The sequence below is a fragment of the Diabrotica virgifera genome, chromosome 1 (genome assembly GCF_917563875.1).
Source record: "Diabrotica virgifera virgifera chromosome 1, PGI_DIABVI_V3a".
NCBI classification, from domain to species: Eukaryota; Metazoa; Arthropoda; class Insecta; order Coleoptera; family Chrysomelidae; genus Diabrotica; species Diabrotica virgifera.
In genome coordinates, this window is record NC_065443.1 from 289978690 (window position 1) to 289996048 (window position 17359).

A 17359-nucleotide genomic window follows, 5' to 3' on the forward strand; every position below is an offset into this window, starting at 1 on the left:
ACAAACTCCCCACTACCATAATGCGCCAAGCTCAAAATCTGTCCGACTCCACCCAAATAACAAGTACAAAAAGTTTCGACGGTGTGGTCATAAATAATAATTTTATATGTGGGCCCAAGGACTATTATGCGCATGTGGGCGCATGTCTCTGGCGCACTCACTAATTTCGAACGAGCAAATACAATATAGCTGCACTAAATACTACGATTTGGTGAATGCGCCCGTATGAAATAACATGGTCCACCAAAATGTAAGGTACCCGTATTGAGCTGCCCCCCCATAAATAGCTCAATTTTCGTTGTTATTGGTCCGATTGCTACGTTTGAGGCGGTACATGAAATGGAAGGGGATATCTAGGCTAACAGACAAAAATCCACCCACAATGGTATTGTCAAAAAAGCACTATATCAAATCTTCTTTGTTCATGATACGATTTTGACGTACGAGAAGTTGGGGAGCGGACATCGAATACGTAGATCTTGAAAACAAACACACTGGCATTGCCAAAAGGACATCATATCGTATCTCTCTTGTTTTTGGCACTATTTTAACGTTCGAGACGGTTAATGAAAGAGGTGGGGGTAGCGAATATGTTGAGATAAAAACAAACACATCGACATTGCCGAAAGGGCAAGATATCATAACTTCGTTGCTATTGGTCCGAGTTTAACGTAAGAGACGTCGAATGAAAGGGGATTAGACATCGAGGGTATCATAGGAAACAACAAACATGACAAAATTGCCAAAACAACAGTATACCTTATCTTCGTTGCTCCATGAAATACAGATGGGCCAGAAGGTATGGCTCCAGATAAAAATATAAATATATAAGATTTATCACACAAAGTTAAATTTTTAATTATTTATAAAATTATTTATTTTTTCAATTTTTTATGTTTTTTAAGCTTTTATTATGGTTTCTGCTTTATCAATATTATAAACAAAAACAAAAGCACTTGCTTTTTGCCTCTCATCTCCCAGAAAAACCCTCGCATTAAGTGGTTATTATAAATCGTGGATTAAAAATGTTTTATTAACTTACGTACTAGTTCTTGATGAGGTAAATATTCTAAATAGACTTGAATAATCACAGTGTCACCTGAATTCCGCAGATTTTCAATTAAGAAGCGGACTTTCATACGTTTCTGTGTGTCTTGTAAAGCCTTTGGCAAATGTGTCCTAAATATAATATTAAACAACAAAGACGATAGCAAACATCCCTGACGGATTCCTCGTTTTACTTATATTGTATTTTATCTGTTTCGTCATATTCTAACTTCACGGATGCTGTCTGTTGTTAATATATTATGCAGAATTTTTTTAATTAAATATCATTATTATCTAAAGAGTAAAGGCGCAAATATTTTACGGCTATCCCTACTTTTTCTGTCTTTACACGGCAAATTACGTATGGTAAAATTCTCACTGGTATGAATATGTAAACATTACTTGACAATGTAATGATTAACTTTAAAGAGATGGCTTTTGAATGTTGTTGGATAACTGTTACTTGCTTAAATTATTAATTCAGTTAATTAATATGATTATTTCATTCATAGGATATTCTGATTAATAGAAAGCTACATAAATTAAAATTAAAGATATAATTTTTGATAATATCCTGTCGTCAAGTGTATTACGTCAGATGCCCTTCGTTGCCACGAAAAAATACATTCAGTGACATTAATGACAATTATTAATGTTTTGAAAATTATAAAAGTGATGACTCCCAACCTTCAAATATTTATAACAACTGTGTGTTTAATTGTACTAATTTGTACTTACATAAATAAATTTTGGTTTTGAACAGTTTTATTCATGAAATAATCGCAGCAAATTGCACTCGATCTCTAAAATTATTATCGAATTTTTGCCCTCGTGACACTTTGACATAATTTCACTCCCCTTCTGGTCGTGAAATTAAAGCTGTCAAAGTGTCACTCGGAAAAAATTCGATAATTTTAGAGCTCTTGTGGAATTACTACTGATATTTTTTTTACTATGTGTTCAGTGATTGTATTAATTTATAATATACTGTACAACAAAAACTAATACTCTATCGGAAAAAGAAGAGCAGTGATAAAGTGATTTTTTAATGATATATTGTTACTATGGAACGCTTAAAATTTTGAAAATTTTTAACAACAAAATACTTTGATCACAGAATATATCCTGGTGTAGTCTCTGCTTGGATCTTCCATAAATAATAAACAATAATTAACTTTTTATTAACTTCACCTCCTAAATCAATTATTATTTATCAAATAAACTATCAATATTATTTAATCTAACAACTCAAAATATTCCCGATGCCATGTCAAATATTTAAAATTGTCACTGTAATGTCACCATATTCTATTCGAATCAGTGCGTTGTAAGACAAAGATGGCTAATGTTCGATTTGGAAAAAATCACCATGGACATGGTGTCCATTTTTTTTCGAATCCTGAAACAACTAATAAATATTTTTAAAAAGTTAAACGCAGAATGAAAGACTAAATTATTATCAAGGACCGAAAGTCCCTTATAATAAATAAAAAGTTTCTTTTGAATGAGATATTTGAAATTTAAAATCGCAATACATTTTCTCTTAGTTTTTCACCCCTGTAACTTATTAAAATAAAAAACATTATAGAAATTTTCATGGACTTTCTGCCCTCGGTAAGAACGTAACCTTTCATCCTGCGTTTAAATTTTTTAAAAATACTTATCAGTTTTCTCAGGATTCGAAAAAAATGAATCTCATTTAAATAGCATTGGAGCCTAAACTATGTACCGATCCCCTTAAAATCATTTTACAACAAAAAACTACGATTTTATTCACAAGTAATCTTTAGTTAATTATTATCTTTAAAACACTTTGTATAAACACTTTTGTGTAGTTTAAAATTGTAGAAATCAAGCTTTCCCAAGCTTTAGACAAAGATTATCTGCAATGTAGTTAAAACTTTTCAAGATCAAATTACTTCTCTACAAAAGAGGATCCTCTTTCGGCAGGAGTTGATTTAAGAGAAGAGAAAACTTTTCGTTGGAAAACGGATAATTAAATAAAAAGCTCATATTTTAAACAGTTAATTGAAGGTCCGCTTTTTGTCGACAATTGATAGCGGCCTCGTGAGATTTTTGCATTTATTTTAGTTAATTACTCTTCTTAAATTTACGAAAGACAGTTCTTTAAACGAACGATTGGATTAATGTATATATATATATATATATATATATATATATATATATATATATATATATATATATATATATATATATATATATATATATATAAATTGATTAATTATTCAAGAATTAAAATCGTGCAGTTTAACAATGCGTCGATACTATTTTATTTATTTTTCTATTCTTTTTTTATTGGCTTTAAGATAAGACCATGCGGCCAGAAACAAAATAATTAGTACATAATATAAACATAATACAAACAAAACAAATATACATAATATAAACAAAACATAAATAAACATAATATATCTTATCTAAATTATCTAAATAGTAATCTAATTTAAGGTTATCTAAGTCTGACCCACCTTTTTGTTAAGAATAGATATATTATTATTAAACATATTTTTTGTTAAGAATAGATATATTATTATTAAACATATTTTTTTTAAGTGAATTTTTGTTAAATTAATCTTAATAAACATTTTGGGATAAGCACAAGGGTCACACTTTTTTATCCAAGGGTTTTTCTTATCATTTTTTATTAATTATTGATTACCTACATACCCACCCCACACGGTAAGGCAGGCATGAAGGAAATCAAAAGGAAAGACATTTAAGGTTACAAGCCTAATCTAGTCTTCTATAACTTATTTTTACAGTCATATAGGAAAAACAAAATAAAATCAAAAATACGTTTATCACTCAGAGCCAAAAGATACATAACATTATAGGGACCGTAAACGTTTAAACTTCTTAAATTTTTTGTAAGAATGTCCGACCAATGTGTGTACTTCTTACAATTAAAAAATAGATAATTCTGTCTGCCGTTTCATTGTAAATATCACAAAAATTGTTATCAATTATTTTTATTTTGTATAAATGTGCCGGATAGCAAGCATGTCCAAACTTCATCCGAGATATGGTTGTTATGGAACTTCTCCGGATATTTTTCTATTCTCATACTATAATAATATTTTTTTCTAATTCTGTAAATAAATTAGTTTACAGGGTGGTCAAAATATAGTGAATAACCCTGTACATTCCACATATATTTTGAAAAAAGTAAGGGAAAAAACAACCTTTGTTAGGCCCTAACTTGCGTAAAATCCTGATGTTAATTTGTTTTATAATTTTAGTTTTATTGTTGAATAGAAGAAGAAAATCGTATTTTAAAATAAAAATAATTTTCTGTTATTAAAATAAACAGAGTAAATAATTAAAGAAATAACTATGTTTGGTGTTCAACTAGTTCAACAGTAACGCTAGTAATAAGTAGTTAGTCTGCAAAATAATCTTATTTACTTAACTATTATGATTTACATAATAATACGTAATATACTAATTAGATTTATCTTGTTTCAGGGGTCCATTGTAATAGTATAGTACCACCATCGTGGATAGTAAAGTTGCCTAAAAAAGGAAATTTCAAGTCTAGTTTACGAAAATCGCCGAAGAAACGAACTAGCGTGAAGAAAAATAAACATAAGGTATGACATAACAGAAAGGGCTTATTAGTAAATAATTGCATTGATTCCATAAACTTTTTGTGCTAAACTTACACTAATTGGTTACATTTGGAAGACAAGTCAATGTTTAAGAATCAAAATAAGCAGATATTCAAATAAAAATAAGTTGTGCTATAATACAAAGAATCAAAATTAACGCACCACCTTAAAAATGGGACATATTTGATGTCTCGTATTTCCTAAACCTGTTGTCCGATTTGAGTGATTTTTTTAGTATAGTATAGCTTTATTCTTCAAGAATATCGAAGTAATAATATTATTGCTAAATAGGTAAGTGTCATTGTATACCGGATGTAACAATGATAGTGTGTTTTTTCCTGAAAGTTTGAAACACCCTGTGGAATATTCTAGCGTATATAAAATATTGAAATTAAAACTCAACTATAGCCAAAGGCTCTCTTAACATTTTGCATTTTTACTCATTCCCTTATGTTGGATAATCAAAAAGTTAGATACTTTAACAACTAGCTATGTTATTCATCAAAACAGGGTGTTTCTAAATGAGTGCGACAAACTTTAAGGGGTAATTTTGCATGAAAAAATAATAACCGTTTGCTATATAAACATATGTCCGCAAATTCTTTGTTTCCGAGATACGGGATGTTAAATTTTTTCTTACAAACTGACGATTTATTTATTGCTCTAAAACCGGTTGAGATATCCAAACTAAATTTGGTAGGTTTTAAGAGGTAGTTATTGGGCATGTTTTTACATACAATTAAGAATTTTATATTCACCATTGGCGTGAATACGGGTATAAACATTTTAGATACATCCCGTATGCACGTCCATGGTGAATATAAGATTATTAATTGTATGTCAAAAAATGCGCAATAACTACCTTTTAAAACCTACCAAACTGCATTTGCATATTTCAACTGGTTTTAGAGCAATAAATAAATCATCAGTTTGTAAGAAAAAATTCAACATTCTGTATCGCGGAAACAAAGCATTTGTGGACATAATATGTTTATAAAGCAAACGGCCATTATTTTTTTCATGCAGAATTAGCCCTTACAAAGTTTGTTGCACTTATTTAGAAACACCCTGTATTGATAAATAACATGGCTAGTTGTTAAAGTACCTAACTTTTTTATTATCCTACACAAGCGAATGAATCAAAAAGCAAAATGTTAAGAAAGACTAAGGCTACAGTTAAGTTTTAATTTCAATATTTTATATACGCTAGAATATTCCACAGGGTGCTCCAAACGTTGAGGAAAAAACACACTATCATTATTACACCCGGTATACAATGACACTTGTTTAGCAACAATATTATTGCACCGATATTGCTGAACAATAAAACTATAATATACTAAATAAATCACTCAAATCGAACAACAATAGTGTAGTAAATTAAAATGAGAATTGGACAAGCTAGGGCAACAATTGATATTGTATTAATAACACAAAGAAGTGAAGAACTACAAAGAATGATGGAAGAACTAGATAGAGAATAGACAAAGATAGGACTGAAGATGAATTAGAGTAAAACAAAAACCATGACCAATCAACAAGAAGAACTAATAATTACAGTGGCACAAACAAGAATAGAACAAGTAAAAGAGTATATATCTAGGACAAACCACTAGATTAAATACAGCAAATCAGACCGAAGAAATAAAAAGAAGAATAAGATTGGCCTGGGCATCATTCGGAAAATTATCTTATATACTGAAGAACAGAAAATACCCGCAATATCTAAGAACAAGGGTCTTTTTTCAATGTATACTCCCTGTTCTAATATATGGCTCTCAGACATGGACGTTTACAAAAGAAAATATGGAAAAAATAGCAAAGACAGATAAATCTATGGAAAGACAAATGCTGAACATTAAACTATCAGACAGGAAAAGAAACGAATGGATCCGTAACAAAACAAAAGTGAAAGATGTCTCAACCCAAGTAGCAAAGCTTAAATGGAAGTTCGTCGGACACACCCTACGGCAGAAGGATGAAAGATGGACTAAGACGAGTATACATTGGAGACCGTGGAACCACAAACTAAAAAGGGGAAGGCTACAAAAGCGATGGTCAGATGACCTGAAGAAGCACACTGGGTCAAAATGAATGCAAATTGCCCAAGATAGAGAGGCATGGAAGAAGGAAGAGAAGGCATATATCCAAGGATGGATGTTTAGGGCTCAAATATGCCCGGAACAGTAATAAAAAAATTTAAATATTTAAAAATTTCGAAAAATATCGATTTTTTTCTATATTCATTGCTTATAACTTTAAATCGATTAATTTTTTAACAAAGTCATACAAAAAGAAAATAAAGATAATTGAATTTTGTATAACATACGACTGGTTTAAAATGTCTTAAGTTATTACTCTTTCTGCAAAATAGCAAGAAATAGAAAATAAGGGGGCCAAAAAGACTGTTTTTATTCAATGTTTTTAAGCACTTTGGTTGCACTTAAAACCTTCATAATTCGCTTAGAAAATTCTTACGACATACTTAAACCGTCGACCAAATTTCATTAAAATCGGCTTAATAGATTTTGCATAATAATTTTGCAATCTAATTTTTTTTTAAAGTTCAAATTTTTTAAAAACTTTCTGAACAAAAAGTAGACCATTAGAAGTTTGCTAATTTTTTACGTATAAAGAGGTTCCCTACCTATCTAATACACTTTATAGAATTAAAATCGGATTATTTAAACGGCCTCAGCACTGTTTTAAAGTTATAAACAATGTTTTGGCTTATAAACAAATAGAGTGAGGACGTTTGAGTTGGAATAAATTTATTTTCTTGAGAACGGGTGAGCGAGATGGAGATAAATGCCAAAACAGATCGATTTTTATTTTTAAATTTTAATTTTTTGGCGTAAATATCATACTAGTGACGTCATCCATCTGGGTGTGATGACGTAATCTAAACATTGGAATTAACTTAGTCCAAAAATTTTTTTTAATTCAAACCCTGTGTAAATAATTATGTTAATGTTTATATTAGTGAATACAAAATTGAATAGCCTTTCGATTTAGCTATCACACGGCACCTGTTCTCATTTAAAAAAATCATCGATTACGTCATCACGCCCAGATGGATGACGTCACTAGTATGATATGTATATATACCCAAAAATTTAAATTTAAAAATCGACCTGTTTCGGAATTTATCTCCAGAGACGCCTATTCTCGAGAAAATGAATTTATGCCAACTCAAACGTCCTCATTGTATTTGTTTATAAGCCAAAAAATTGTTTATAAATTTAAAACAGTGCTGAGGCCGCTTAAATAATCAGATTTTAATTCTGTAAAGTGTATTAGATAGGTAGATAACCTCTTTATATGTAAAAAAATTAGAAAACTTCTAAACGGCCTACTTTTACTTCAGAAAGTTTTTAAAAAATTTGAACTTTTTTAAAAAAAACTTAGATTGAAAAATTATTCTGCAAAATCTATTAGGTCGATTTTAATGAAATTTGGTGAACGATTTAAGTATGCTATAAGAATTTTCCAAGCGAATTACTAAAGTTCTAAGTGCAACCAAAGTGGTTGAAATACATTGAATAAAAACAGGCTTATTTTGCTCTCTTATTTTGTATTTATTGCAATTTTGCAGAAAAAGTAATAATTTAAGACAATTTTAACCAGTTGTTTTTCACACATAATTCAATTATCTTTATTTTATTTCTTTAAGACTTTGTTCCAAAATGAATCGTTTTAAAGTTATAAGCAAAGAAAATAGAAAAAAATCGATGTTTTTCGAAATTTTTAAATATTTTAGTTTTTTATTAATGTTCCGGGCATATTTGAGAAGCAGCATAAGACAATTATTATTGTTGAAGTTGTCACCTAACTTTTTCTGCAAAAATCCAAATGTCACCTCGCACATCCAAAAGTAGACGTTTTTTCACAGGTCCGCTCTGGTCTATGTTGTTTATTACATTTATCCTTATGGATTTGGTTTTATGAATATTGATTTTCAAATCTATATTATTGGCTCCATTTGAAACTGTTTCCAAATGATCAGCTACACCTTGGAACCTTTGTCTTAACAGGCAGATATCATCGGCGTATTCAAAATCATTTAGGCGTGTTGTAAACGTCCATTGCATAACTCTTGTGTCGGAGTCTAGTTCGAAGAGAAGATAATCTACAGCTATGTTAAACATAAAGGGAGAAAGCACGCGTCACTGTTTGACACCAGTAAATATGTTAAATTCGTCACTGTTGACCCCATTGTGTGTCACTCTGCATTTCGCCTCTGTGTAAAGTGATTTTTTAATGGAAATTATTTTTGCGGGATATTTTTTAGCTCTAGCTAAAGCTCTAGATAAGCTGTCAAAAGCACGCTTGAAAATGTGCTATATAGATCAATAAAAAAATGAAAATGTTGAAAATAAATAAAAAATTTAGAAGGCTGAATCAACGTAGACTTGATTTTTATATGTATATTTAGACGTAAATATTGACGAATCTATTCAAATGGAGCACTCTTGTCGCATCACGTAAATTTTTAAATAAATGTCGTTTTATGTTGATATAGCTATTGTCATTCGATTAGATTTACAGCAGATCTGTTCGTTAATGTAAAATTTACAGCATATAGCATCAATTTAATAAAACTCTTTATATCAGTGTGGCTAACAGCACCCGTTACCATTAAAACCCTTTGTATTTACTCACCCCGTCGGAATGATATCCTTCCTGTTAGATCAGCTTTCATTAAAATGATCAAAATTTCTATCTCCGGTATCGATGTGACATCTAAAAACAATTTTAATTAGAGTGTACACTAATTACTATGCGGAATACGTTCAATGAGGAACGTCAGCAACGGAGGTTGTATTCATTTGTAAAAGGGTTTTTTGCTCATTAGGAACATAGTAGCACCAACTGGTTCATCATATAGTTTTTTTTTATGTAATTATGTTTATTTACAATCTACATCATTAAAAGAGTATTAAGTAAATTTTTTCCATGTTTTTGGTCATGAAGAAGAGACTTCCAATGATGTTTCATCTTATTCTATTTATGTTTAAAGTTTTAAAATAGGTCCTGAGGCCAGGTTCTATCTAGTCTCCTTGTGACAGGGCCATTATGAAATAATTCCCTTACTAATTCGTTGTCATGGTGAATGGTACGCTCGTTTTGTGATTCCGAGGCTCGATGGATTTCTTCTCTAACGAAAGGTATATTTAAGTCTTCGTGAAGTGTTTGATTAGTTACATACCAGGGTGCATCCAGTATTGATCTTAGAACTTTCGACTGAAATCTTTGAATGATATTCAGTGATGTTGACTTTGCACAGCCCCAGAGGTGTAGTCCGTAGTACCAAATAGGTTTGATTATTGCTTTATACAGAAGAATTTTGTTTTGGATGTTGAGTTTTGATCTGCGTCCAAGGAGCCAATACATTTGCCGAAATTTCAAGTCTAGTTGTCTTCTTTTAGTCTGTATATGTTTTTTCCAAGTAAGACGTTGGTCAAGATGGAGGCCAAGGTATTTAGCTTCTGTTACTGTTGGTATTCGTACATTTTCCATTCTTACAGGTGGGCATGTGTTGTGGCGGTTTATAAACGTTATTTGAGATGATTTTGTTTTATTTACTTTAGTTCGCCATTTTGTGTACCATTCACTGAGTATGTCCAGATGGTGTTGTAGGTCTTGTGAGGCTTGTATGTGATCTTCATTTACTGCTAGTATTGCTACGTCATCAGCAAAGGAAGCGATCGTAGTATTGGGAGACTCTGGTATATCGGCTGTGTAGAGTGAGAAAAGCAGAGGTCCGAGAACACTACCTTGCGGAACTCCGGAGTTAATAGGACAGAGGCTGGATTGTTGGTCTTTGAATTTTACTGAGAAATATCTATTTGATCAGTAGGATTTGATTAGGAGGAAATAGTTACTAGATAGTGCTAATTTTACTTTGTAAAGCAGTCCTCTGTGCCAAACTTTGTCAAACGCTTGTGAGATATCTAGGAATACAGCGTTGCAGTATTTCTTTTCTTCGAGAGTTTTTGATATTTCATTTACTATTCGATGGACTTGTTGTGTAGTAGAGTGATTTTCCCGAAAACCAAACTGATGTTCTGGTAGTAATGTTAGGAATTCATGATCTGCGTATATTCTTTGTAGCAGCAATCTTTCAAAAACTTTGCTAACGATTGGGAGTAGGCTGATGGGTCGATAAGATGTTACTTCATTGGGAGCTTTGCCTGGCTTAAGGATCATTATAATTTCTGCAAATTTCCATATTTTTGGAAAGTATGATACACTTAGCATGCGATTAAATATTATTGTTAGCATAATAATGGCCTTACGAGGAAGTTGTTTTAGTACTTGTGCCGAGATTAAGTCATAACCTGGAGCTTTTCGTGAGTTGAGTTTGATTATTTCTTTCTTGACTTCTATAGGAGTAAAACTCTTGATTGGAAGGGACATTTGACATGCTGCGCTATTTAGTTCTTCCACTTCTTCATCAAGGTCTGGTGGCTCGATTTACACTCGTAACATGTTCAGCAAAGACGTCCGCTTTTTCTTTGTTGGAACGAGCCCATTCGCCATTTGGTTTATGGAGGGAAGGAATAGTTGTGTATGGTTTTTTGAGTTTCTTAGTCGCCTTCCATAGCGTCTGATCATTTGCTGTAAGGTTTGTAATGTAATGATCGAAGTGAATTTATAATGTAATGTTTGTAATGTAATGTTCATCATATAGTGAATTTATTTTGATTTCTACAAGGATTTGTATATTAATTAATTTAATTAATTACACATTAACTAACATTTTTTTTAATGGGACTCATCATCATGGCGTGTACAATCCTAGCGGAGTGATTGCCGCCCTCTTTTGGCTATTACGATTCATTTGACGCGAGGAATCAGTCCGCATTAACATTTTGGTTCATTAAATTTACTTGTAATTAATGGTATACAGCCAGCAACAGGAAATTTTTCCTTGTGGATATAACTAAAATAATTACAGTAGGTACAAAAACCTGACAAAGATACAAATGAGATGTCATCATACCATCCGATAAGTCTTCTACTAAGTTGCGCAAAGCTTTTTGAAAAGGTCCTTAGGCTTAGAATCGAACCTATTATTTTATAAAATAACTTCCATTTTGGATTTAAACAAAAACATAGTACCATCGAGCAAATACATAAAGTAATCAGAACAGCTAGAGATGTCCTTGGAAACAAGTCCTACAGTCCAGCTGACTTCCTAGACTTCTCGCAGGCATTTGACAGGGTTTGACATGATGGTTTAATTTCCAAAATCAAGTCATATCTGCCTCATCCTATAGCCAAAATTCTTCTTCTTTTTTCTTCTGGATGTGCCTAGCCGTGACGAGTGTTGGCGATCATCATGGCAATCTTCACTTTATCTGCAGCAACGCGGAAAAGCTGCACAGAGGTTGTGTTGAACCAGGTTCTGAGGTTCTTTAACCAGGATGTTCTTCTACTTCCTGGACCTCGCCTTCCAAATATTTTTCCTTGCAGGATGGCTTGTAAGAGGGCGTATCTGGATTCATTTCGCATAATGTGTCCAAAGTATTCCAACTTTCGAGATTTGATGGTGGTTAGTATTTCTCGGTTCTTCCCCATTCTTCTAAGAACCTCCTCATTTGTGACCCTATCAGTCCATGGGATTTTAAGAATTCTCCCATATAGCCACATCTCAAATGCTTCCAACTTTCGGCACATATCCTCGTTCAAGGTTCATGATTCAACACCATAAAAAAGGACAGAGAAGACGTAACATTTCAGTATTCTTACCTTTATACCAAGAGAAAGGTTGTGGCTCTGGAAAAACACCCCCATACGGTTGAAGATTGATCTAGAGTTTCCGATGCGCGCTCTTATTTCTTGGTTATTGGTCCATTCTTTATTTATTATGGTGCCGAGGTAGTTGTAGTGCTTCACTCTTTGTACAGGGGTTTGGATGGTATAGAGTTGACCTGCTGTTATCTTTTTCTTGCTGACGATCATAAGCTTTGTTTTCTTTACGTTTATATTGAGTCCATATTGCTGATTGTAATACGTGATTTTGTCCATGAGTACTTGTAGGTCTTCTAGATTGTCCGCAAATACTATGGTGTCATCTGCATACCTGATATTATTTATCCGGTACCCGTTTAGTAGAATACCTTTTTCAGTTTCGTGCAAAGCTTCGATAAATATTCTTTCAGAGTAAATATTGAAAATTAGGGGGGACACAATGCAGCCTTGCCTCACTCCACGCATGATTTTGACATATTCGGTGAGTTCACCGTCAACTCTGAGGTTTGGAGTCTGATTCCAGTAAAGTTTTCTAATTATTTTCAGATCTTGGTTGTTAATTCCTGCTTCTTTTAGTATTTGAATCATCTTGGCGTGTTGTACTCGATCAAACGCCTTTTCGTAGTCAACCAGACATGCGTACACGTCGCAGTTTACGTCTCTGCATCTCTGGAATAAGACTTATATTGAAAACAAAGCCTCTCTCGTACCAACAACATTTATGAACCCGAACTGGTTGGGCGAAATTTGATTTTCACATAGCTTGTAAATTCTCGTATGGATTACCTTTAGGAACAATTTTAGGAGATGACTCATCAGGCTTATCGTACGGTATTCTTCGCACTTTTTGGCTCCTGGTTTTTTTGGAAGTGCAATAAACTCAGACTTCAGCCATTCTGTTGGTATTTGTCCAGAGTTGTATATGTTGTTGAGTATCTTTGTGATTATTGCTATTGATTCGTTGTCCATCAGTTTGAGTAGATCTGCTTGTATATTATCGGAACCTGCTGCTTTGCCATCCTTTAGCTGTGTTATGGCAGAATAAACTTTCTGCTGTAATATTCTTGGCCAATCATTTACCTCTTCTTCTAGCTCAATGGTGTTATCTCTTTGATCTTCAAACAGTTTTTCTAGGTATTCTTTCCACGTTCTAATTTTACTCTGTTTATCTAAGATGATTTTACCGTCAGAATCAGTTAGATTTCCTCCCTGTCTCCGTCTTAGTCCACCTGTGAGTTCTTTAACTTTCCTATGTACATTGTGACTATCGTACTTTGATTGTAGAATCTCAATTTCTTGGCATCTCTCCATTGCTTCTTTTTCTTTCGCTTCTCTAATTTTCCTTCTTATTGATATATTGATTGCCATCATTGCCAAAATTCTACAAACATATATTACGGATAGATCTTTCTTAGTTAATCACGGCGAAGCTTGCACTTCCCTATATCCGATCTCTTCAGGAGTCTCTCAAGGTACAGTTAAATCTTATATGTACTGTACACAGCTGACATGCATACCACAAATAATACTTCGATTGCTACGTATGCAGATGATACTGTCATAATTGCCACTAATGTGAATCCAAGATTAACATCCGGAATTATGCAAAACCATTTAAACCGATTGGTTAAAAATTGGTTAAAACTATGGTGTGTCAAAGTGAATAATACTAACTCATATTACGTTCACGTTAAAAAGAGTGAGCTGCCCTCTGGTATCTACAAACCGAAAATTACTGCCTGCCGAGAAAATATATGGATATCCACAAAGATAATCACCTAAATTCGGGACAACATATAGGGTGAGGCAGATAAAGGGCCTATTAGAAATATCTCGAGAACTAAAGGTGACTGAATCATGAAAATTGGAATAATGGGGTTTTGAAGACTGAACTATTTAATGAAAATATTTTCATCTACTTTGTACTTCCGGTTATACCGGAAGTTGCTTATAACTTCGTTTTTTTAAATAGGACACCCTATATATTTTGACATTTTTGGATTCTCCTCGATTCCTTCTTGCTTAAAATATAATGTTTTGTAACATTATACAGGGTAGGTTAAAAGATAATTACGTTTTCTTATTAATTTCGTAGCAATATTCACACCCTGTAGGATTGTAGTAGTTTGACATAGTAAACTCTATTTATGTTCAAATGATTTTCAATATAGTCTACTATTGTTAGCAATTATTAGTATAGCTAAATTTTTAATTTTAGTATACAGGGTGGATCTAAACTCGGAATGAGTATTTTCTGAGATTTCTTAAATGGAACACCCTATATTTTACTATTGTAATGAAATGATATTTCATGGTACTTTTTTATTTCTTAAGCATTCCCTATACTTAACTGCTTTAATTTGTGCTTAATTGTTAATCGCACCAACAATCTTAACTTCGATGGTATTTTGACAGTTCAACCATTATTGGCAATTTTAAGTATCAGTCTAGATTAATATGTATTTATTTCCAAAAAATTATTTGTGATTGAATATTTTCACGGCCAACCTAATACAATTTCACATATTTTGTGTTGCAATTAATGTTTTGCTTGAATCACCAATAACTCACAAATTAAAGCAGTTAGGTATAGGGAGTGCTTAAGTAATTAAAATGTACCATAAAACAACATTTCATTACAATACTAAAATACAGGGTGTTCCGTTTAAGAAAACTTAGAAAATACTCATTCCGTGTTTCGACCAACCCTGTACACTAAAACGAAAAATTTAGCTATACTAATAATTGTTAACAATAGAAGACTATATTAAAAATCATTTGAAGATAAATAGAGTTTATTATGTCAAACCTACAAGCCTAGAGGGTGTGAATGTTGCTACGAAATTAATAAGAAAACGTAATTATCTTTTAACCTACCCTGTATAATATTACAAAACCTTATATTTAAAGAAAGAAGAAATCGAGGAGAATCCAAAAATGTAAAAATATACAAGGTGTCCCATTTAAAAAAACGATGTTACAATCAACTTCCGGTATAACCGGAAGTAGCAAAGAGACCAAAATATTTTCATTAAATAGCTCACACCTCAAAACCCCTATATAACAATTTTCATGATTTTCTTACCTTTAGTTCTCGAGATATTTCTAATAGGCCCTTTATCTGCCTCACCCTGTATATGTCGTCCAAACGACGTGTGGTCATAACCGGTTTATGAATCGGAAGTCAACTTTAAGTATCCAGAACAAACTTCTTCTCTACAAGGTTATACTACGACTGGTCTGGATGTAAGTGATTCAAATCTGGGGAAGTGCCAGTAATACAAATATGCAAAGACTACAAATATTCCAATCCAAATTTTCTCGTGGTGTCTGCAATGCCCCATGGTATGTGCCAAACTATACTCCGTCTAATATACTTACCGTTGCACGTCATTCGCGTCATAGCCCCTGACGTCACATGATACCAACACGAAATATTTAGACGGTGCGGTGGGTGTGTTCTTTTTTAGAATCATTTTGCCGAGTACACTGGAATTACAACCACTAGACATATTGTATTATATACGCGTAGAAATAATATTTGAAGATTTCTGTTAATGTTAACTTAAGGAAATTCACAATAACATGTTTTAGTTAATTTGTATAAATGGATTATAAAGCGTTTTTATGAAGCACATTTGTTCGGAACACACTGTAACTGTAATCGAACGAAGGTGATATTTTGGCATAAATTGTTAACATTTATTTGACAGTTGCGGTGATGACACTTCATATTTGTTTTTATTCTTTACTTTAACGTAAGATTATAACTTAATTCTTGTTTTCTATTTCTAAAGTTTTTATTTATTTACATTAAATATTAATAATTTGTTTGTTGTATAATTTACTTCCGCAAAAATTATGCGATATTATATTTGATTTAAAATGAATTCAAGAATTTTTTGTAATTGGGCAAAAATGTCAACTTAGATCTCTGACGTAGATAATGACGTGCAACAGTAAGTCTATTAGACGGACTGTATGTTATTCATACTGAACATTTTCAACCTGAATATTCAAGCTGAAGTAAACGTCACTCGGTGGACAAACTACTTCAAGAGATTTTCATCTCATCCCAATCCACTCGCCAACGAACTCCTGACACCACCACTGCTTAGAAGGCTAAAAAGGTTGCTACCTCTAGATATATCCACCTTTAGGAACTAGATTGAAGATACTTATTTGTATAAATAAAAGATAGAAATTTGATAATGTATATATATATACATATATATATATATATATATATATATATATATATATATATATATATATATATATATATATATATATATACATTGACTGCATTCCCCAAAATTATTCATTTTGTATTATTAACAGTCACTACATATTAATAATCATATATATATATATATATATATATATATATATATATATAATCGGTTTAAAACGTCCTCCGACGTCTTCCGATGCCCAATCTCCATGCATCTCTATCTTCCCAAAAGTCTTCGTCTAAACCTCTCTCTCGGATCTCTCTGTCTATTCCTTCTCTCCAGCTCTTTCTGGGTCGGCCTCTTTTTCTCTTACCATGTGGTGACCAATCTAGAATCTGTTTTGGCAGACGGTGTTCTGGCATTCTCTGCACATGTCCATACCACTTTAGTTGTTGTACTCTTATATCTTCGACAATCGTATGTGTGACTCCCATAATCTCTCGTATACGTTCGTTATTAATTCTTTCGAGTTTTGATTTTCCTGCGGCACGTCTCCAGTAGTCCATCTCCGTGGCTTGTAGTGTTCTTTCAGTAGTTGTCTTTAACTGCCACACGTCACTTCCATACATTACTATGCTCTTTATAATAGTGTTGTATATTCGATGTTTATTTTTTTTTGGATATATGTTGATCCCAAATAATACTATTTAGTTGAGATATGGCCCTTCTACCTTGAGTGTTTCGTTTTTT

General features: G+C 32.4%; 1 protein-coding gene across 3 annotated transcripts in view; it reads left to right on the top strand.

Annotated features, from left to right (window-relative positions):
- LOC114332203 (eye-specific diacylglycerol kinase) overlaps positions 1-17359 on the top strand; it is a 1074450-nt gene that overhangs the window by 903527 nt on the left and 153564 nt on the right. For all 3 annotated transcript variants that reach the window (XM_050642118.1, XM_050642119.1, XM_050642120.1), the window contains exon 8: positions 4534-4658. In XM_050642118.1, coding sequence (XP_050498075.1) covers positions 4534-4658 — 125 coding nt within the window. The remainder of the gene's footprint in view (positions 1-4533; positions 4659-17359) is intronic.